Source organism: Melopsittacus undulatus, chromosome 5, assembly GCF_012275295.1.
Source record: "Melopsittacus undulatus isolate bMelUnd1 chromosome 5, bMelUnd1.mat.Z, whole genome shotgun sequence".
Classification (NCBI taxonomy): domain Eukaryota; kingdom Metazoa; phylum Chordata; class Aves; order Psittaciformes; family Psittaculidae; genus Melopsittacus; species Melopsittacus undulatus.
The window spans coordinates 29,942,378-29,965,243 of NC_047531.1; the positions used below are offsets into that span (position 1 = coordinate 29,942,378).

General features: G+C 35.8%; 2 protein-coding genes across 2 annotated transcripts in view; one reads left to right on the forward strand and one right to left on the reverse strand.

Annotated features, from left to right (window-relative positions):
• CCDC146 (coiled-coil domain containing 146) overlaps positions 1-22,866 on the forward strand; it is a 70,852-nt gene that overhangs the window by 4,012 nt on the left and 43,974 nt on the right. Inside the window, exon 2 of the mRNA XM_034063357.1 lies at positions 3,533-3,690. Within this exon, the coding sequence (XP_033919248.1) occupies positions 3,533-3,690 (158 nt within the window). The remainder of the gene's footprint in view (positions 1-3,532; positions 3,691-22,866) is intronic.
• FGL2 (fibrinogen like 2) lies at positions 10,537-16,774 on the reverse strand. Its single transcript, XM_005148392.3, has 2 exons — positions 16,027-16,774; positions 10,537-13,374 (listed from the first exon to the last, which is right to left on the reverse strand). Exons 1-2 carry the CDS (start codon positions 16,772-16,774, stop codon positions 12,668-12,670), a joined length of 1,455 nt encoding a protein of 484 aa, XP_005148449.2. The 3' UTR covers positions 10,537-12,667.

Consider the following 22,866-nt stretch of genomic DNA (forward strand, 5'->3'; position numbering starts at 1 on the left):
TTTCAGGTACTGATAATTTTGCCTGATTTCAAAGGGAGAGGGTATTAGTTCAGGGAAGCATCTGCACAATGTGGCTGGTGGATTCTTCTGTCCCTCCTTAGGCATTCAGTGTTGGCTGGAAGTATGCAAAGCTAAATCAGCTTTGGTCTGAGTAGATACTGCCATTCTGATGTTCCAACTACAGTACGCAATTTTTCTAACTAATTCAGTCTGAAATGCTAAATCGGTTGTCTTGTTTTCAGAGTGATTTTGGGGTTTCTTTTGTCATTTTTTATTTTTTTTTTAAGATTTGTGCACAGAAGGAGATAGCATGAAGTTGTAGTTAAATATCCTGAGGTTTAGACTGGGTGTTAGGAAAACTTTTTCTACCTAAAGGGTTGTCAAGCATTGGAACAGGCTTCCCAGGGAAGTGGTTGAGTCAACATCCCTGGAGGCATTTAAAAGACATGGAGATGTGGTGGCTAGGGACATGATTTAGAGGTGGACTTGGTAGTGCTGGGTTATTATAAAGTTAATATTTTTGCATCATCTTAAGTAGTCTGGTTGATGCAACTTCATAACTGGAGCTGCATCTCTTCTTGATCAGAATGAAATCTTACTACATTCTGCATCTGTCACCTGGAAAGAGTCAATGCAGCTTACTGTCACCTATGTGAATTCTGCCCTGACTTGTGTATGAATATTACTGTTAGCTAGAGACATACTGAAGGCAAGTTTCTGGCATTAGTCTTGGGAATCTGAGTTCAGACTTTTATTATTATTGCTGTCCTGAAGTTGCTTCACAAGACATTTCCAAGCCTGAATTGACACAGGTTCCAAAATAGACTTGTAATTCTCTTCCATTGCAATTCTGTGTTGGATCAAGGCTATTACTCTCAGTTCTACAGTTTGAAAACATCCGTATTTCTTCTGAAAACTTAGAAAACCTACCAACTTTCATTTCTGTTCAGATTAGACTATCAGATACTGCAGAAATACAAATTTTCACATTTGCTTTTTGAACTTTATGTACCTGATTTTGTGCAAGCTGAATTTTAAATATAATTTATGTAGTAGGTAACTGAAGAATATCTTTTGTTACAGCCTATCCCCTTCAATCTTAAAAAGGAGCTGAGACTAGTGCTTGTCACACTAGCTAAGGCTAACTGCTTTCCTCTGTCTCAGCTGTTTATAGTTGTGTCTTCACATAATATTAGAAACTTTTCGGATTCAGAAGATTGTTTTCGTTTTCTCTCTGTGCAGCAAATTGGAACCTTGGTGAGGACTATTTTGTACTATCCTACTGTAAGGAAGTGTATTTTTTGACTGGTCTGAACTGCATGTTTCACATACAAGTATTGACAAAAATACCTACACCCATGAAGTTCTTGGTGATTGGCATTGTTCTGCTTAGAGTTTCTGCCACTGTCCTTTCCCTCTGTCTGAATTCTTCCAATATGTTTAGAGGAACAAATAAAGTAGCAGCAGCCACAAACATAAAATGCGTATGCTAAAATATTCAGTAGTTCTTCATAGATGAGTAATTGCTCTCTATTGATAAATGTGTATACATGTTTATGTACAGTATTTCAGAGTTTATTTCTTGGCCTCTGTGATGTTTACAGTTGTTTCACAATATTTTGACTCCTCCAGAAGGGATCATGAAATTGCTTTTTTTTCCATAAGCAAATACAGCTGCTGAAATCTCTCCAAAAGTCAAAATGTTCCCAAAGGAACTCCAAACAGCAGTGAAGAAAGTCATAAACTTGCCCGTTAAAGTTTCACTACCTTTATAGACAACTGAGTTTTCACAAGGTGGATACATACAGCACAACATTTTCGTATCTATTTTCTCACAACACTTATAACAAGAAATTATATTTTTCTTAACTGTCAGCTTTCTGACTTTAGAATGCAAAATTGGTTGTTTCTTTGGAGAAATCTGGTATATACTATTGAAATAGTCTCAAAATTTCTTTTCAATTTTATTACAGTTGCAATTTTGTTTGTCCTTGGTTTATAATAGCTCTCTTTTAAAAGAGAAAGGTCTCCCATATGTTGTGCAAAAGGCTGAATTGCAACTAGATGATCTGAAGGTCCTTTCCAGCCCTAATCATTCTATGATTCTGTGATATACAAACTGACAAGCTTGAGGTGGGTTCTGCAACTTTGGATTTTATAATGATTTTGTCCTACAGCAGAATACAATGTTCTCTGTGTGATACCAATTGTGCATAATAATTAATCTAGAAAGACCTACTGGTGTCAGGTGAATGCTTGCAGAAGTTGGCAGTCTTTCTCCCAGAATTTTGAACTAAAATATTGTGATACTGATTTTTCCATTAATTTCACATACAGTCAACTTCAGTGAATTTGTGCAGGAATTCTTAAGTTCCTCCATGTATGCTCCATCTCCACTCTCTGCTGTGCTTTGCTCTACAAATGCTGGATGGCTCCCCTATCTTGCTGTGTCATGGCAAGATTTCTGTGTGCTTCAGAAGTCCTCCTCCCTTGTCTTCCCTCTGTAAGATGCTTGCTGTCTTTAGTCATCCCATATCACTTATATCTTTCTCCTGTAAAGTTTTTGTCTTGTCTCATAATGCATTCATGCAAAAGGTCAATATTTTACTCTTTGAATATACAAAACTCTTAAAATACCGTTTTTCCAGAGGACCTTTTTGTCAGAATAATTATTTTTTCCAGTACTTTTCTATCTCATATCCTCAGATTTTATATTACATTTTCCCTTTTTTTTTTTAATTTCAGGGTTTATTTGTTGGGTTTGGTTTTGTCATTTGGTGGGGTTTTTTTTAAATATGGCCATGCAATCACTTACAGACATGAACAACTGTAATGATATTACTCACACAAGTTGCACCTGTTCTTGTCCTCCATATCTCTATGCTCTGTGAAGGAGTTCCTTTTCCATGTAATTACCCCCTGCAATATCAAGGGAACACCATGAAGGGTGGGCTTATGTTGGATGGAGAGGGAAGGTGTGAACAGATTTTATGGAAATGACAGAGAAAATTTCATAATGGTTGTAACTAGAGCAGTCCATCCACTTGGAGTTTTCCTTTATAAGGACCTGCCTGAGAGCAGTGGCTGGGCTGCTTGGTTTAACAGATTTTCGAAACTTAGTTGGTCAAATCCCTAAGCATCCAATTTAGTTTTGAAGTTAGCTCTGCTTTGAGTAGAAGACTTGTGCTAGGTGACCCCAGAGGCCTTTTCCAGCCTAAACCTATTATTCAGTTGCTGCTCTTTAAGAAATACTGTTTGGCATGTTGTCTAGCATTTATGTGACAGTAATATAGCCAACTATTAGAGGATTTTTAAAACCACTCAAGCTATAGAGTGGTAGTGCAGCCTTTTACAAGTCTTCCATGAAGCCATAACTCTAAACCCACCTAGTTTGCTCATGTTGTGACTTTTGTTGTCGAACAGGGGTCTCACATGTCAATTTTGTGTTCTTTACACATTTATCTTGCACAGTTATATATATATATATCTCAAGATATATTCAACTGTATTTTGCTGTTTTTTTACTTCCTAGAACTTCAAATGATGAGTGAGGCTGGTGAAGAAAGTTCCAGTGACACAGAATCGGCAATCGAGGAGCAATCCATCTGTGGTATAGTTCCAACAGTTTATAGCCAAGATGAGGGATCCACTGATGTAACAGCAAGTCCTGCATTTCAGTGTTTAGATGAGGTACCATATTCCCCAGCTTTCCCTATCTATAACTGCATATAGTGTCCAAATCAATTAATCTAAAATGTATATTTTGGTGTTAGTAATTGCAGGTGGTTACCATTGGCTCTCAGTTCTTCCCTATCTCTTCTCTCATTATTTTTGTTTTTAAATGGTAAGAACATTTTGTGAAGCAGAAACATACATGGGGTGTATTCTTGTTGGGAATGGTGTGCTGAAGAGATAGCCATGTTGTTTTTCAGTGATTGTGCACTTAAGGGGAATGAGAACAGAGAGGTCTTGGTTTTGTGGTATTCTAGCTCAAGAGGTAATTGCATCATGAGTTTAGAAAGACTCAATAGGTGCAGGAAAAATCCATGGTAAGTGGCTCTTGTGGCACTAACTGATGATGTTAGAAGGACCCTTTTGGAGCTCAGTTCCCTTTGAAGAATTTTCTATGTTCAGGGAACTTTTAGAATACTACAAATATTTTAGAATTTAAGATTTCAAATACATATCGAATGAAATCATTAGCAGTGTAATGCCAGAAGAGACAGTAGGAGATATCTAATCCAAAATTTACACTGAAGTAGATTCTCTGCAGATGCTTGTCTAATATGTTCTTTAAAATCTTAACTGATGGAGACAACTCTTTGGGTGTCCTTTTCCAGCTTTTGATCAAAGCTCAAGTTTTAAAAAAAGAAGATTTTCTGAATCCCAGTTTAAATTTCCCTTGGAGTGAATAATGCAGCTTTCTTCTTGCCTTTCCCACGGTGACAATGGAGAGCAATCAAGTTCTGCCCTTTGTAGAATAAAAATGTGCATCTCTCTTACATCCTAAACAGGCTTTGTTTATACTTCATGGTTTTCTTAAAGTTTCTACTTCAAGTTGCTTTACCTTGGGCTCTTTCCAGCTTGGATCTGTCAGATCGGTTTGCTAGCCCAGCTTTCTCTCTCTGCCTTAGACTTCAAGTCAGTAGAAAGGAAAGGGCAAGAGTTTATAGTGACGAGGAAAATAGAACTGCCCCTTTTCTATCCTGCTATTGAATCATACTGAACATAGCATGAAGCTGCACAATCTCTCTCTAATCTCTTGTGCATTCAGTATATGGGAGGGAGAGATTTGCAATTTCAATCCAATACCAGTATATGGTGAGTCCACAGCTTTCAGTACTGTTGTAGCACAAAACCCCTTTCTTCTCAGTCCAAGGCAGCTGCAAAAGTCCAAGGCAGCTCAACTCTCAAAGAGGCTTGACCTCTCACCTTAAAGAAATCCTCGTGACTACTGAAAGTATGGAAACTGCACTTGGGGGAGTACTTTTCTTTTCCAGCTACTCCCAATACTTCTGTAGATTTTCAGTTGTAGTAGAATATTTGCTACGTCAACAAGAAGCGTATGCCTAGTACAAGAAATCTTTACCCCCTCCACCCTTCCCCAAATAAAATAAAACTACATGATATAACATCCTAAAATATATTCTACATTTCTGCTTTGTTTTCCTTATTTTTAATTGGTGAAACTTTTTTTTTCCCCCTATACTTACCCTAGAAAATGATCAGTTCACTTTGCTGGGTTTTTTTTTTCCTCTCCAAAATATCTTTTCAAAGAGGTTATGCTGCATGTCAAATTTAAGGCAAGTTTATTGAACTCTGACAATATTGTAAGCCATTACTGGGAAATAGAGGGTAACCTTAGTATTAGATGTTCCCAACTCAGGAAAAAAACATGCAGTGGAAAACCAAAGTAAGCAGTTTGCATAGATTTCATAAAGGAGGTCTTCTGGTCATTTTGTCAGTGTTTAAAAGGGAACTATGACTCATTCTTACCATAACTTTTAACAGTTCCTACTTGTGCTTTATGGCTTTTCATTTGGCTTTTCATTTGGCTTTTCATCACTTACTCACATTTCTTCTCTTCTACTGACATGTTTGCTTCCTTTGTTGAACTTTGTACATAATTCAGAGATAAATATATGGCTTTGGTCACTGTAGAGGTTCTTGCAGTGACACTGGCTTTAGCTTCTTGGAATAGCTTTTAAAATTTTTCCACAGAAGCACAATTGTGTCATGTTATCTCTGGTTTTCTAGCTGGTCATCTATGCCTGCCAGCAACAAACACTTATCAGAAGGAACACCTTTTGATATTATAAGACTTATTTCAGAACAGATTTATCCTTTCTAGCAGTAACTTTCCAGTCAAACCAGTCTTGTTTTTCTCATGCAAACAGCAGGTAGTCAAACATATAAATAGCAAGAAGTCAAACATGCACTCTCTCTCCTTCATTTTTAATAACAAATAGTAATGTTTAGCCATGGGGGTTAGGTAGAAATATGAAAAACTGGACAGAGGTTTGAACAAAAGTTCAAGTTGTTCTTCCCTTTGCTTCACACGATTCAGGCTTTCCTATTTTAATGGGAACATAAATTACTAAAACAACAGTTGTATGATGATACTGTTCTGCTTCATTTATAATCGATTATAGTCTTAAAATCCTTTTCTGTTGTTTAATTTTTGTTTTGTTACCCAAATCACAATCCCAGACACAAAAAGACCCCTACTCTATATATCTTTCCAACTTGATAGTGAATCATTGACAGCTATACTCCAGGCAGTTTTCAATCCACTTGATCTTTGCAAAATTTTGAAGATTTGATGAAGTTAATGACTTGCTCACAAAATCTGCTCTTTCATCTTTTTGATTCTAGAGATTATCCAAAAACTAGTATTCTTCAGGATTTTTTTTTCCGGTTAGGAGGAGTAATCATACATGGAGCCTAGTATCTTTTAATACAGTATGGTTAATTCTGGTTATTTATAAATTAGGTACAAGCTCTTCTTTCCATGAAAAATTAAAAGCAGAAATTGAATGGTGGGAAGTCTTTTTTCAGTTAGTATTGGATTAGCAGTTCTTCTTAGGCTTTACTCAACACTGATGTCTCTGAGCTTCTCTATGCTGTACTTTTTTTTTCTTTTCCTTTCGTTGGTATGTTCTTGGATTAGAGAGTTGGTTGTTAGTTCACTCAAATGTATACACCTATTTTTAATGCAGTACCAGAAAAAAATTCTGCAGCATTTATTTTGCTTGTCTTTGTGGTGGTTGCTATGAGGGAGATACTTATTCTGTAGTGTACTTGTGAATAAAAAGTGTTCTATTATTTACCATATTCAGTGAGAGGGTACCTTGTTTGGAAGGTACCACAATAATCCCTTTCTGCTAATGAACATAGTCTATTCATGTGCTAAATCTAAACTTGCAGGAGAATAAATTCCTTGGGAGATCTCTCCGATTTGCCTAATGCAGACTGTTGCACTCTGTATCCTAGAAAGATAAAACGGACTGTGTTCACTGTCTGATACCAGCAACTAGAACTTCCATTTCCGCTGCTTTTTTTGTGAAGGAAATTGTCACTATCATTCCACTTTTCTTTTTGCTGTTGTCCAAGCAACCTATTGCCATCATCCACCGGGAAGCAGAAAGAACTTTTCATTAACATTTTTCATTACTACTTAAAAAATTGGAGTCTTTCTGGGATTGATGAACTTCTTACTTCTGATAGCTGAAAAGATGTCAACCAAAATTCTGGTTCTACTGGAAACACAGAGCAAAGTCTCCATGTTTACCAAAAAATGAACAGTACAGTAACAGAGACTTCTCAAGCAAATGGTGCTTCTGCTGGTCTGATGCTGATTCATGTGGATCTGATCGCTGTAAGAGCTTTAAAGTCATGGAACAATGCATATCTTCAGTGTTTGAATGTGGATTAAGGGGGAGAAGGTACTTTTAATTTTTCTTTATTTTCTCATTTGTGCTTCAGGAAAGAAAAGAAAGTCACATAAAGGTTGGCCACAGCTTTCAAATATAAATATTAAGAATCAGTATTTCATATATTTCTTCAATGTCATTCCAATGTCTAACAATGCCAGTCTAGAAAATATAGCCTTTACCAAATTCTTTTTCTAACAAATGGGTTTTTAATTCTCTTCAAACTTAGGTTAAATGGTAGGTGTAAGCAACTACCATTTTTAGAAAAGTTGATACATCTTTACATGAACAATTTCCTAGAAACGCTAGCTTGGCCTACTCAGAAATTTTATGGGTTTTATATGAGCACCAATTTAATTTCTGTTCACCTACACATACTGTAGTGTGCTTTCTACTCTTATAAAGTATATTATACTTTATATCAACTATATATTTGTGCATGGTAACCATAGCAGTGGATAATTTGTTTTGGTACTCTCCGAACATGTATATGCTCTATCAAAGTTGTAAAACTCTTAACACAGCTCTTGAATGCAAACAACATTTTCAAACTTAAGCTGATCCTGGCACACTCCACATTATGTGTTTCAAAGGCCCCTGGCACAGCAAAAAAGCTGTATAAATATGTTGGCACAGAGAGCAAAGACAGATGTTGCCGCCACCTCCACCCCTAGGAATCTGACTGTTAATTCAATAAACCTTTTTTTAGCTTTGTTTATATGGTCACTTGGGGATTCAGCTAGGGATGATAACGTGTCTGTAAACTAGACCGTGGTTTTGCCACAACTTTCAGCAAGCAAGCAATAGTTTGCATAGTGAACGTTAAACCAATCAGTGGTCACGATCAGAAAGTTGGTGCAATTGGTGGTAACACCTGTAAAAAGCTGTAGAGGAGTGGGGTGAATTTACAGGTGCCTTTAAAGAGCAGGAGTAGAAACAAAGCCAGTGTAATATGCTCTTCCTATTGAGATTCTTTTTACCACTCGCAGGTGACATTTTGAGGAAACAAGACCAAGAAGCTGTTGAATGTGTTCAGATTATTCTGAAAAGCATGTTTGAAGGCATTTATGCTGTATTCACTTATTCAAAAACACCTGTGTCCAAACACTAAATGAACAGAGCTTTAAAGATCTGCATGAGAAAGGATCCTTTTGGTTGGGTTTCGCAGATAGAGGTCAAGCTGCAGGGGTAAACAGGAGGGCTTTTATACGCTATCCAAAGAAATAAATGAGGATTTCTGTTTCTGAAAGTGGATGCTACTTCTCCATAAAAACCATTGACTCCATGTAATTGCTTAAAACTGCATAAAACACACTTACTTTCTACTATACACTTCTAAGAAAAAATGTTGGTCTACTATTTCAGTAGAAGTTTGTCTCGAATATGTGAACATAATTAGGTACTGGGAATATTTTTTCCAGCTATTATTTTCCAAATAGAGCCTTCCTTTACTGAGTTTAGAAAGATTTGGTGAACAAGAACTTAATAAGATTGATTCATACCCTGTTCTCATGACTTGTGTGAGAGTTGGATTTGACACATCATCTTAAACCATTGTTTTCTGTTTCTGGTTCCCCTTGAGGGTGACAGCCAAATTAACTTCTGGCACAAGTATTATAACTCCATAAACATTTCATTAAAGCTGTGAATGAAAGAGATCAGTTTAGTAAGTGGAACATTTGCTTGTAGCAGGGCCTGTGGATGGTACCGCTAAGCCATTTGTCTTTGAAACTTACATCAGCATCTTCAGGCCCATATATACCATCTTATTTTTCTCTTATTTCCTGTAAAAAATACCAAACTACAGAACACATTTATAAAAATGTATTTTAAATCTCTTTCTTGGTATGCCAATATTTAGTTCTTACCTCAGCTTTTTTTTCTATGAGAAGTTAAAAGTCACATCCTTCTTGTTGATGTACATATGACATATAAGTCTTAGCAGCTAAGTAAATTTAGCACTTTTTTCTTTGTTTGATTTTGGTTTAATGTATAAACATGGTATCCTTGGTATGGATTAAGAACCAAGTTAATTTCCTTTGAAAATAATCACATAAATGCAAGTTTATTTTCCACCAAATTGTCAAACTACCTATTGTTTGCAATTCACTCTGAGTTTGACTGCAGTTTTCCCCCCAAAACCAACATTGAGGAAACAGATAGTTGCAAAAAAAAAAGTTTTTCCTTCCTTTTTGTTTAAGCAATGCATAGAAAGCCAAGACATTACAGTCTGCTTGGCTGATCAAATTGAACAGATGGGTTTTGCCTTTAATTTTTTGGCAACAACCCATAAGAATTTTGCTAGCAAACCTGCTGTTGGTAATCTTCTTTGCTAAAATTCCCAGTTTAAATATTAGCAGTATCAAACCCACAAGTGTTTTCATATGATAATCAGTGTTACATAGATGTTTTCTGTAAATTGAAAGACATGTTTTGAATTAATAAGCCTTAAGCAGAGACCAAGAGCTTTTGCTTCTAAAAAAATTGTTTGCTTTAACTTGGGGTATTATTTCCATTCACATGCTTTGATGAAACTGGCATGTGATCTGAACGATTGTAACACAGAAAAAAACAGATTAGGTTGTTTCTTCTCATTCACATTAAAGATACAGGTTGTGTGAACTCCTGAGTAGCCAATTACCTTTTTCTTTCCAAATAGTTTCAAAAAGTTGTCTGAGATTTCAGCCTTTGGTGTTATCTGATAGCTGAAGTGTCATAAAATGGATCTTTTAGTAACGCAGTAGTAATTACACTCCTGGCATGTCATATGGTTGTCTTTGTTGGTCACCTGAAGTTATCTGTTTTCTTACTGCTTCAATTTTTTACAGAAAATTATTTTTAAAAAATAATTGTTTTTTTTATAGTCCCTGTAAACATCTATGACACCAGCATAGCTGTAACACTGTGACTTCATTTTATTGCACCAAGGAAGAACAAAAATAATGTTTGCAACAAATAGATGGAGTTACACTTTGTAAAAATGTGTACATATTGTAAAACTAGTACATATTGATGGTAATTCAGCTACAACAGTTCTAGGCAGGCAATATTCAGGTTTGTGTAACAGCATTACACTTCTTTTTCCTTGTCTCTTTTTTTTATCTTTTTTTTTTTAAGCCATTTGACAAGGCTTTTGTAGGTGATATTAGTCACATTTGCTTATTCTGTTAAAATTTCTGTGTTTTACAAAGTTTCCTTTAAACAGGATTATAAAAGAACAGTTTCTCTTCTAACAGTTTAGCAGGAAAAAGACATTTTCAAGTAGAAGCTTGTAGATACACTAAGTCATACTTAGATAGTTACCATATAATGAATAGGAGCAAATTGTGCATTTCATGCAGAATGATTAAATATAATCATATGCAATTAGATATCTGCTCTTCTAATCCATACTTCATAATTTTTTTTATTTAGACGATTCTTTTTTATTCCAAAATAAAAATTCTATAGCTTCAAAACATATTCTCAAGCAAAGATTATACATCTTGCAATTAGAACTTTCCATTGCTCTTTCAAACTGAAATACAATAAACCAAATTGCACTTCACACTGAAATATCCTTCGAAGTATTTACTTCCTTAAAATGTATATATTAATATTTTACAATTTACCACCTGCCACCATTGCTAATTTGCATAGCTTGTAACCATAGTAGTTCTTGTTATAATCTTAAAAAACAATAAGAGTTGTATTTGTAAAGTAATAGGTTAGATGTATACTTATGTTTTTCTTATGTCTCTTTGAATCAAAAAGGCTATGCCACCAAAGACCAATCTGACAAAGAAATACAGTCTTAACATCATTTGTCTGCATCACAAGATTGGCATAAGCAAAATAACAAAATAGCCTCTTGCTGAAATAATTGCATCTGCATTTGGAATGTTAGTCACTGTAATTATAGAGCCACGTCTTTTTTGGGGTAGGCAATAGATAGGTGTCATATTTGTACTTCCTATCTACAACATGAGTTTTAATAACAGTATTTCTAATTTGCACTTCCTGAAGTATTTAAAAATTAGATTGTTTCATTAGTCATATTTAGAAGAAAAAGTCTTCACATATTGTCTTTTCTGTTTATAATTGCCAGTGGGTTGTTCATGTTGCTGTGGCTACAAAAGGGATACTCAGAAAATGAGGAGAATGCAATGTTTTCATATGTAACATAATACATAATAATGTTTCTTATAATATTATGGTCTAATGCTATGTGGAGTGAGAAATACTTGAATAACAGCTTGAGTCTCTGCAAGAGTCATCTAGTAACATCTGATAAACCTAAAAGATTCAGAAGAAAGCAAAATGGTGCAGGAAACTCTTTTTGTATGTATTTAGAGGCATTAATACTAAGACATAGATTCTTCTTGATGTGTCTTCTTCCTACCTGTCTACCTGCCTCTATAAACATGCAATAAGCTACATATCAGCTCCTTTCTCCCACAAATGACAAACAGGACCTTGAGCTTGAACAGAGGAAACAAAATAAGCAAGAATGTTGTCTTTCATTGCATGTTCCCTGTATTATTTCCACTGCTTTTATTTAATTCTTTCACCAACTTCTTTGAATAATGTTTGATAAAAGGGGTAACATTTGAGGAATCAACTTAATTTTCTAAGTTTTCTTCAAGACTTTCTATGTGTGTGTGTGTGTGTGTCTTTGAGCAAACCACACAGCCCTCTATTTTCTAGTCCTTTAAAAATAAGAATTGATAATACTTTTCCTAATTTATATTGGTATTGCCATGGTATACCTTTGAAGTTGTGAAGGATAGGTGATTGATAGAAAAATTCAGGCTGTTCCAGGGAGACTAATTTGCCTTGTAAGCGTTGACAAATCTATATGTTTATATGTTATCAGTTATACCTCCTGAGTTATCTTCAGGTTAAAATGTAGGTATTCATTCAGACACAATTTGTGGAAGACCACTTAAAAGTTTTAAAATATAAAATGTATATTACAGTCAGTAAAAGCACCAAAAGCGATGTTTAGACTATTTACATAATGATACCAAGACTTAACCCATGTTGTTTTAGCAATAACTATTCAGATGCATTCATGCTGGTTTTAAAACATTATATGGGTCAAGCCATCTTTAAAAAATTACATGGAAATATGTTGTTTGTCTAGAACTATTTTATGCCAAACATAACTGAATACTTGAATTCTGAGTATAATACTGAATAAGTACAATTTTGAGTGCAATCCAATGCAAACTAGTTAAGAAAAGGGCACAGAATTACTGCACAAAACTTTTGGGTCTGATCATGATTTTTACTGATTTAAAAGCTTGCCTATATCCACTGGGAATATCATTAGAAATACCATGCCATGTGCCCCAGAAAATGCCATTTCGAACACCTTTGTATTGCTTGTGGTAGTACTTGCCATTGAGGTTGGCAGACAAGCAAGCATCAAACCACCAGCCAGAGCTGTAGTATGCTCCACAGTTTCCTGATGGATACCTGTCGTTGTCCCTGTCTGGAGTTGTAAAGAACTTTTGATCATGGTTGTAATGCCTGCTGTAGTGAAGGGCATCTCCTGCTGTGCCGCTATAGCCATGAACACTTAGACGGTACTTGAGATACTCGTTGGCTACATAGAAGTGTTCATATTTCGCGTACTCTCTGATGCCATTGAAATCTTCGAGTTCAATTCTCAGTTGCATTTCCTGGCTCTTTGTCAGGAGGTGAATTTTGTCATTCCCCAGCCAAAACTCCCTGCTGAGGTTTCCAAAGCCATTTTTGTAGTCGTTCCAGGTTCTGTTGAAGTTAGTGCTACCATCCTGACGCCGCTGCAGCACTGTCCAGCCACCTCCATGTGACTGCATGTCACAGTAAACTTCAAAGCTGTTGTTTCTAGGGTCAGGGCTAATCCTGTAGATTCCGTTAATCTTTCTGCCTGCTGTGTAGTGATCAGCACAGTCTCTCTGCATTATTTGTATAACTGGTGGAAGAACAGATAGTGTTAGAATAAACATCATTTCAATATAAAAATAAACAATATTTTTGCCCAGACTGATGTGGCCTACAGAACTTGGATTGAAGAGACATCTACATAGAAAATAGGGTTACTACAATTTCAATTCTAGGGAGAAACAGTTTTTTCGTAATAGATGCCACCTATGCAATAGATGTAATAGATGCACCTGTGCAAAAACAAACCCATTCCTTTTTTGCATAAAACCTGCATAGTATGAGGGCACTTTGATTGTCTGTTTTCCCTTCTCTCCTTTTCTCTACTCTTTATCCTTTCATTACCTTCTATAAATTCAGCCTAATTTCTTCTGTCTGTATTTCTAATGCTTCATGATCACAAACTTGCTGCATTTTGTATTTGTACTTATACCATCACACCCTGTCTACAGTTTAAAACTTCATCTGGCAGTGTGTTAGAGAAAAAGCTTTGTACATATGGGAATGACTTCAACCTGGCTATTGTTCAATGAGCATAATTCGATACAGAACATAACATCATTAGGAATGTTTCACATGTTAATGTTGACTGCACTTTAGGAAGCAGGAAAAAGAGTAATAAAGTTGTCCCATTTATTGTAGTAGTACTGTGATTCCTGGAAAGATGAAGCTAGAAAAGTGGTCATGCTTTCCTGTTTATTTGGCATTGCTGGCTTTACAATAAGGAAAAGTTTTAGCATCTACCATTAACACAGCTTTTTCCCACCAGTGGGTTATATACTTTATTCAGAAGAAAAATATCCCCAGGTCTTTCCTGCAGAGTCAAAAAAACATGTTTTATCCACAGTGTCATCCAGTAATAACATTATGTTCAACAGCATGGCATTATAATTACATGTTCTTAAGCAAGTGATAGAGAGAGCTCTCAGAAGTTCCTAGTTAAGAGTCAAAACCATAATGTTCATTCCTATTGCAGATTTGAATTTGTGGGCTTGATCATTTGCAGGCTTGAATTGCATATTTTTCCTAGAAAATTTAATTTACTTCTTGAAAGGGAGGAGTGTTCTCAGGCTGCAGCAGGGAATGAGACCTGGGACTTCTTGTTTGCCAGTACAGAAAACTGTATATTTACGACAGCACAGAGTCTAGGAGCCAAAGGCTTAAAACTCAAAACTAAATCCACAATACTTTCTTGTTTATTTCACTCAACTTTGTGTAAGATGTTTCATGGACTATGTTTTGAGAAGATACTGACAGAGAATATATGTTATAGGAAAAAATGCTTTTGTAACCTGATTCAATTCCTATTTCATTAAAGTTTTGCAGGAGTAGCTCCTGTATAGAAATAAGTTGCAGCTGCTATACTTCCTAGTTTTCATAATCTATATATTGCTGCTACAAACACTTTTATCAGCACCTGCTATAAAGTATAAAGAATATCTATGTGATCATATGCTGTGAACAGTACCCAACATTTCAGTAAGTGTGAGAAATATCCAAAATTTAGTCTGTTATGAAGTACCTTATTTGAATCTGATTGTCCATTACCACTATACCAAGTTACTCATTCTTTTTGTGAATGCTTTATATGTGAATTAAAGTAATTCATTTATACTTATTTATATCTGATTGTAATAGAAGCATTACTTTTATAATTATTATTCATTTGTTCTTTTCAAACTTTCAAGAATTTCAGCTGTACATGAACACCGTCTGCAGATCCTTCAGTTTGCAATATGGATGGACAGAAGAACAGTTATATTTTAAACTTGAATACTAAGTAATAGAAGTTTAAAAACTACAATGCAGCCTGCTCTTTCTCTGCTTTCTCTCTAGAGAGCCTGTCTTTGTATGTGTGATATCTGAGTGGCTGAATACACTGATAATCTAGTGAATAGTTCTTGTTTGCAGAGATTCTTCCATGTGATACAACTTCATGACATTAAACCCCCCTCAATCTTCCTCCAATAAAAATCAATATTAGAAAGAAATTCTTAGTTCTATTTCTTGATTTTAATTAGGACAATTGAAAAGTAAAAGAAAAAAGTGTTTGTCAGTGCTAGTACCTGCTTTCTGTTTTATATTGCTTATATATTAGATTAATGCTAAGATTTTAATATTAAATTCATGGTACGTATGTTACCCACTTGAGAAATACAGTTAATAAACTTCTTTAGCTGAGCCTTTCAGATATGTGCTGTGATGACAGAAGATTTATTTTATTACCTATCTGTCAAAAATATTCACTTGATGTTTCATAATGTCTTGCAGATCTTTTCAGAATAGCTGTACTTTCACATTGAAAAAAACCCATGCAGCTTTTAAGGCACACCTAGAGAAAATTTACCCCTTCTCATCCAAGGAGAAAATAACAGTTTAATATCCTTAATGTAGTAAAATAAAGTTAAATTTTCATATTTGCTAATTGAATTGACAAAATAAGAAAAGTCCTTCAAAAATTCACTTTTTAAATTCCATTAATAGTCCTATTCTAGGAGGAACTGAACACCTGCAGCTCTCAGTAACCCTCTAGTGGCAGCTGAAACGCTTTACAGGAGTATAAACACTCAAAGAGCGAATACTTGTGAAGACAGCGATTTGATTATATTTTAAGTTGTTTACTCAATCTTTGCAAAATGCACAGAAAGCTTACAGAGGCAGGAAGAATTAACAGGTTACATACCAGGTCTTGGCTGCATTGCTGGACACTTAGAAGCACATTTGTTATCAAGGCTGTTCACAACAAATGTCAAATTTGCAACTTTGCTGTCAACATAATGTTCTACATTGTTCATATTTATGAGGCTCATCTTCTCTAACCGACCCTGCAGTGTCTGAATCTGGCTCTTTGCATTTTTTAAGCTGGTTGCCATTCTGTTAACTTTGCTCTGCAGTTCCTTTACTCTGTTATCTTGGATATTGCTGTTTTCTGCTGGAGTTTCTGCATTAGGTAGCAGGAATTCGTTACTACGGTCTCTTTCTTGGTTGTCATCTGCCTGCAGCTTGCAATCTTGGCAGCATTTCTTCAGCTTGTTTACTGCATCTTTAAGGGTCTGTACTTCTTTGAGAGTCTTCTCAAGCAGTCTGAATTCTTTAGGTAACTGGATTGTCATTGGAGGCAGATTTATCTGATATGGACAATCCTCTCCATCATCACATTTCCTATTCGTTTTGAGCTTTACAGGACAAATCTCAGTAACTTTTCCTTCTTTAGCATCCTCTTCATTTTCTAAAACAACTGCAACAACATTTGTTAAAGCAAGGAGAGCTGTCTTCAGCAAGACTAAGTAAATGAGCAGCTTCATCTTCACAGTGAAACCAGCAGTATGAGGAAGTATGTGAAAGTGGAACAACTTTATAAGGGCAGCTAGAAGCCTCTGAGTTATCAGACAGCCTACACTGTTCTCAGAAATGGGTGGGAGCGCTTGCATCACGAGTGATTAATAGCAGAGCAAAGTAGGTAGTGCTTGCAAGAATAGCACATTTCAGAGAGTATTCCTGACACAGAACTAGTGTATGTAAGCAAAATGATGAAATGCATGTGTGCTGATCACTTATGCAGTTTAATTTCATTCCTTGTTGGACATGGATTTTCTTCTTTTTGGAAAAAAATCAATCACTTAGCTCTGTGTTACAACAGTCTTCTAACATCTGTTTCTTACTATTTTAGTGTTCTAACACCGCTTTCAAAACCAGACTATAGTTTTACCACAGCAGGTGGAAAAGGTGAAAAACAGCCCCTTTCCCAGTTTGAGGATCACAGCAATAGCTTCACTGACACTCAGTCCCCTTCTTCCTAGAACCTTTTTTTAACTGAATGGATGGATTCCTGAAAATTATTTAAATTCCAAAGCATGTTGAAACATATGGTTTTGGTTCCAAACATTTTTCAGGATAGAAACACAAACTAAGAAGGATGAGCAGCACTTCATTATTCCTATTTTGCCTGACACTGCTTAAAATAGTTATCTGGAATATTCATAATTTGTATGGCACATCAGAGTTGATATTCACTGTTACCTGATTCTGAGTGCTTACTACTGAAACTTTCTAAGTGAAGGGAAGGGAACTTAAGGCACTTCTGCCTTTACCCCTCCTTGATCCTAGCTGTTGGACTGATTCTTCAGAAAACTGAAAGCAAATCCTGATGTTCTGAATAATGTCCCAAGTTCTAAATCTAAAGCAAGGCACAGAAGCATAGAATCAGCAAAGTTGGAAAAGACCTTGGGCCCATCAATTTGGGGTATTCCCTTCTGTATTCCTGATTTTGGTTCATGCTCTTCTTTTTACTGTGCTCTGTATCACCTTTAAGAGTTAATAATGTACTTTGCATGACTAATCACACTAAACAAAATTACTTCAGCTCTAGGTGACAATTGCTATGTACTTTGTCATTTTTATTCTACAGCCACCTTTGCCATTCTCACGTGGTGCCTGTGCAGTTTTAGTGATCTATGCAATGTTTCTTGTGCCCCAAAACAAGGCTACATGGATATGTCTTCAAGCATTCATAGCTCAGTCAAGAGCCAAATACCTTGCATGAGTAAAGGGTTTTTACACTAGTTCTTGTTTACTTAGTCCAATCTGAACATTATATTTCCCTAAACCTTAGTTGAAATTGTTTGTAATACAGATTAAACGTTAAACAGGCATTAGTCACACACATTCTCTGTAAGTTCATGATCTCTGGGATGTCACTAGCTTTTATAGGTACCACAGGCTTATAGTGATAGTACGGGAGGGAGACTTGGCAAACCGCCCCCCCATCTGTTTAACTTGCTACAACAATTCCTTCAGATTCTTGTACAGCACAACGGTCTGGGCACTTTCTTAGGAAATGGGGTTTAAATCCACCTTTCCCATACTCTTAATGAACATTCCAGAACATGCCATGGCGCTTTCACTTTTGTGGCAAAACTGTCTATCTCTCCCTTTCACATCATAAATAGTTCTCTATCAGTGAGATGAAAGAAACCCCACTTGGGTGTAAGGTACTGAAGTCACTTTAGTTTTGTTAGAAATGTATCAAAACTGAAATGTTTGTGACTGAGATGTTTGTGATTTTAATTTGTGAGTAAAATTTTAAGATTAGTAATTTGATTAATAGGATCCTAACTATTTTTCTACCAGTTTAAAACCTCTACCAGTTTAAAGCCTTGCTCTCCTGTATGAGTGCTACTGTCAAACTGGGGAAAGCTGTACCAGCCTCTTTTGAGGGGCTTTAGAGTTAAAATATAATTCCTAAATCCTTGTTATTTGGGAAGCCCCAATTCCTCCACACTGTTCAGTTTGCAATGAACTCTGCTATCTGCTGTGGAACTTTGGACTGGACAAACTATTCTGTTTCTGTAAAATTAACAATAATTATCCTTGGTAGACCACATCTTGTGAATTGCCTTGACATGTTTAAATGCATCTCAAATATTGTTATTAATAAATGACTGTTGTCATATATTCAACATTAGACTATAGTAACTTCAAGAAGGGCAGCAATTTCTAGTAATGTTTAATATTATGTAAAGGGTGGGTGTCAGGATGATGGAGCTAGGCTTTTTTCAGTGATATCCAGTGGTAGGACAAGGGGCAATGGGTGTAAACTGGAGCATAGAAGGTTCCACATTAACATCAGGAAGAACTTCTTTACTGTAAGAGTGACAGAGCACTGGAACAGGTTGCCCAGGGGGGTTGTGGAGTCTCCTACATTGGAGATATTCAAGGTCCGCCTGGACAAGTTCCTGTGTGATGTACTCTAGGTTACCCTGCTCTTGCGGGGGGGGGAGGGGGGGAGGGGGTTTGGACTAGATGATCTTTTGAGGTCCCTTCCAACCCTTGGGATTCTGTGATTCTTTGTGATATTAAACAAAAAAAGGAAAGTTTGCATAGTAACATGAGGTATCTGAGCTTTTCAAGCCTCTTTGTCCTGAGACATTCATTCCTTGATCCCCTATCTGCTTTCACTTTGGGATATTTGCTTCCTCCTTTGGATGAGATTTCTGTAATCTTGAGATGCTCTGCTATCCTCTTGATTTTGTTATTAGTGTATCAGCATTCTATTTTGATCCTGAAAAACCCATTTCTCCATCAGATACGTATATGCTTCCCCTACCTGGAGAAGTCTTGTAATTCAGGACTGTTTTCTCTTCCTGTTCTGTCAGGGAATGTCTATTCAAAACAATTTGTCAGGTCTCTCCTTCCTTCAGGTACTCAATCTAGTGTGCCACAGCTTTTTTCATGTTTCATGCCTCTTACCTTCCTTGGGATAAATGAAGCAAACTTTCAAAACTGAATTGTTCATACATCTTCTCCTAGAAAGGACACTGAGCAATCTTAAAAGGAATAATGCCAATGCAACTTGACTAATGGCAGAAATATTGGACCCGATCAAAACTGAGAATTCCAGTTTGTTTATAAATGAAGTTTCTTCCCAGACGGGGCTTTCCTAGATCCCTAGAGTATAATACTTAAAACTTTAAAGTAGCAGAACAATCACAAAATCCTAAAGCCAACCTTTTTTCAACTGTGAGAGGATCTGAGTAATGCTGATGACCACAAATAGGAATTTTTTACCAAGGTCTTTTGTTTGGTTAAAGGTCATTTTGTGGCTTTTCTTCTCTCTTAGTCTACTTTTTAGGAATCTTTTTGCTTCTGTAGACTAGAGAGATATCCTAATCTTACAGGCATATCTTCCAAAAGATAAAGAAAAAACTGAGAGCTCACGATAATCTTAAATTCTACTGAAGATGTTCATTCTGTTCCCAGGAGTACCCAGTGGTTGCAAGGTTAAAGAAGTAATATGATTTGGTTTAACAGACTTGTATGGGGACTGTTTATTTAAAGTTTATCAAAAGCAGCATGAAAGCGTTCCCATGATTTTTAGAGCAAGTTTTTTTTTTTTTTCTGGAAGATAATGGAATGTAGGTCAAATAGAACACAACAAAGGCTGTAGGCAGATGTTAATTTAACTAGTGATGGTGTCAATTTAAAACATGACAGCTTGCCATCCCTTTGATTTCTGGCTTTGTGCTGTGATGTAATATCTCCTGCAGAAGAGTTGCTTCATAGCACCCAAGTTCGTGTAAGCAGTTTAAATAATTGTTATGAACAAACCTGAAGCACGTCTGGGCTCGTTCATATTGGTAGTGATGTGTTACTATTCATGTGCTGCAGTGATATTTTTGATGGGTTTTGTAGACTTCAGTGATTCTGTGATATGTTTTTCCTGTGAAAAAGGATGAAAAGTAATTAATTTTCAATTTTTCCCACAATGTGGAATGTATGTGTAAGTCCATACTAGAAACAAATTCTTATTTACGATTATTTTTTGTTAGTTCAGTTGTTTATTAATTCAGTAGTTGTTCGTCATGCAAGCAGTCTTTATGTTGTCCAGTGGATCATGGGACTCCCCGTTCTATTTCGTCATGTCTGTGAGAACACTTTAGAGCACAGAAAGGAAGGCAATCCTATTCCATTCAATTTGAGTTGTTAATATTCTTATTCAGATACAGATTGCATAGAACTAATAGCCACGTGGATTCTTTATATCTGTTTAAATTGTTCTTTTTATTTTTGGTCTTGTTATTTTTTAGTTTTAGAGGGCCCTTTGGCAGTTTATTTTTCATTAAAGGGTGCCTGGCTGATCCATCTGTAATTAAAAAGTGAAACTGTAGAAATTCTGTGTAAGGCACTACAGTGCTATATCTACCATAAGTAGGCATATTAGTGTTTTTCATGTGTACCTTTACCCCCACTCTCAGCTATGTCTTGATTATGTAGCATGATCTGCATATAGCTTTTTTTATGTGAGATACTTTGTAGTGGACTATGAGCCTTTCAGTGATAAAATGGTATAAAAGTCTCCATACCAAACTAAAATGAGCAGATATTAACAATTTATCATGCTCACTTTTTTTAGTGTTTGACTTTTGTCTGTTCAGTTACTGGCTTCTTGTATGTGGATTCAATGCATTCAAGTCACTTTCCTTTAGACAATAAAGTTCAAGGAAACATGAACCTTATGCCCTCAACTTTGTGAAATCATATTCTACATTCAAAAAGTGAATGCTATCTTCTTATTCGTTGTATTTATGGCTTTATTGGAATAAGAAAAAGGGCAAAATAATTTGTGAGGCACTTCATGAAATACAAAAAAACTACTTTGTTAAATTGCTTAAATTATCTTAGCTTCCAAATAGAAATGGATCTGAAAGGTGATTTTTCTTTGTGGAAAAATAGCACATTTAAGGGGAAAAAGACTTATATATAAATGCAATTTTATACAAATGTGCTTGTTATTTTGTTATAATTCTGTTCATCATAAACATCAGGAGAGAAATGTCTGACTGCATTTGTGCAACCAATAGCCTCATGGTTTCAGGTGTTGTTGTTTAGCACCTAAATTAAATGTTGAGAAAACCCAGTGACAAATCTTTTTCTACTTGAATGGCTAATAAATATGATTTCCCAGGGACTTCCCATACTTAGCCTAAAAACAAATCTCCTGCCTGTCAGTATCTATGTCGTTAGAGATGAGAGGGATTACAACTTATTTTTTTACTCTAATGACAGTGTTAATTTAAGAATCAGACCGCATTTTTCTTCAACTTCTACCATCCTAATCTTTCTCTGGAATAATGACTTAAACAAGGCGTATCATTTCCTAAATATCTGTAGTATGGCTATTCCTGTCTGTACATTAAATGCTTCATGATCTACAGAATGGAATGCAGAATTGCATCAAAATACTGCTAACTGCAATTTATGGCATAACTAAGTATTTACAGTCTTAAATTAGTGATTTTACCTTCTTGTCTTAGAATACTTAGAATATGTGCTGAAGCCTGAAATATAGTTGAGTAGAGAAATTCTAGATAATTTTAGAAGTGTTAGTCTTCTATAACTATGAATATTTGACATATATTGAAAAATGAGTGATGTATATGACTGAAAAAAGTATAATCGGTATTTATACTGGGCATACATAAATTGTGATTCAAGATTTTACATTAATAACAGAGTTCAGGTCATTTAAACCTGAGGTGCTTAGTCATCTTTGGCTCCCTCTATTGTCAAAGTAAGTGAGTAAGAGCCTCATTGAGGATGTTTCTTATTTCTTATAAATACTGGACAGCACTCTGAAATAACTTAATGAGTAAAATTTTATTATTAAAAAGAAGCAGAATCTTAAATATACTTTTTGACCATACTTGGGGGGAAAGCTTCAGTTCCCTTAGTGCATTATCATGGTCCAAATTATCTAGCCTTTGTGTAGGTAATATGCAGGTATCAGGCACAGGCAAGCTAAACACCAGTAGATATCCCTATCTCACCTCTTTTAAAGGATGAGATAGATTTTGTGGTGACTGATAGCCACCAATATGGATCGAAATGCAAGAGTCATAGATTGGGTTCTGCAAGCTTGTACCTGTTGCCCCCCTACAATGCAGAAATAACTCCTGAAAAGTCAATGGGAGATGATGTTGCCTTCTCCCCAGACTAAGAAGCACCTAAGCTGTGTGGTAAGTGT

Excerpts from the sequence above, each read along its gene's own strand:
- FGL2 (XM_005148392.3), bottom strand. The coding sequence starts at position 16,774 with ATGCAAGCGCTCCCACCCATTTCTGAGAACAGTGTAGGCTGTCTGATA. Across the intron at positions 13,375-16,026 it reads AGCAATGCAGCCAAGACCTG|TTATACAAATAATGCAGAGA; the intron begins GTATGTAACCTG and ends TTCTTCCACCAG.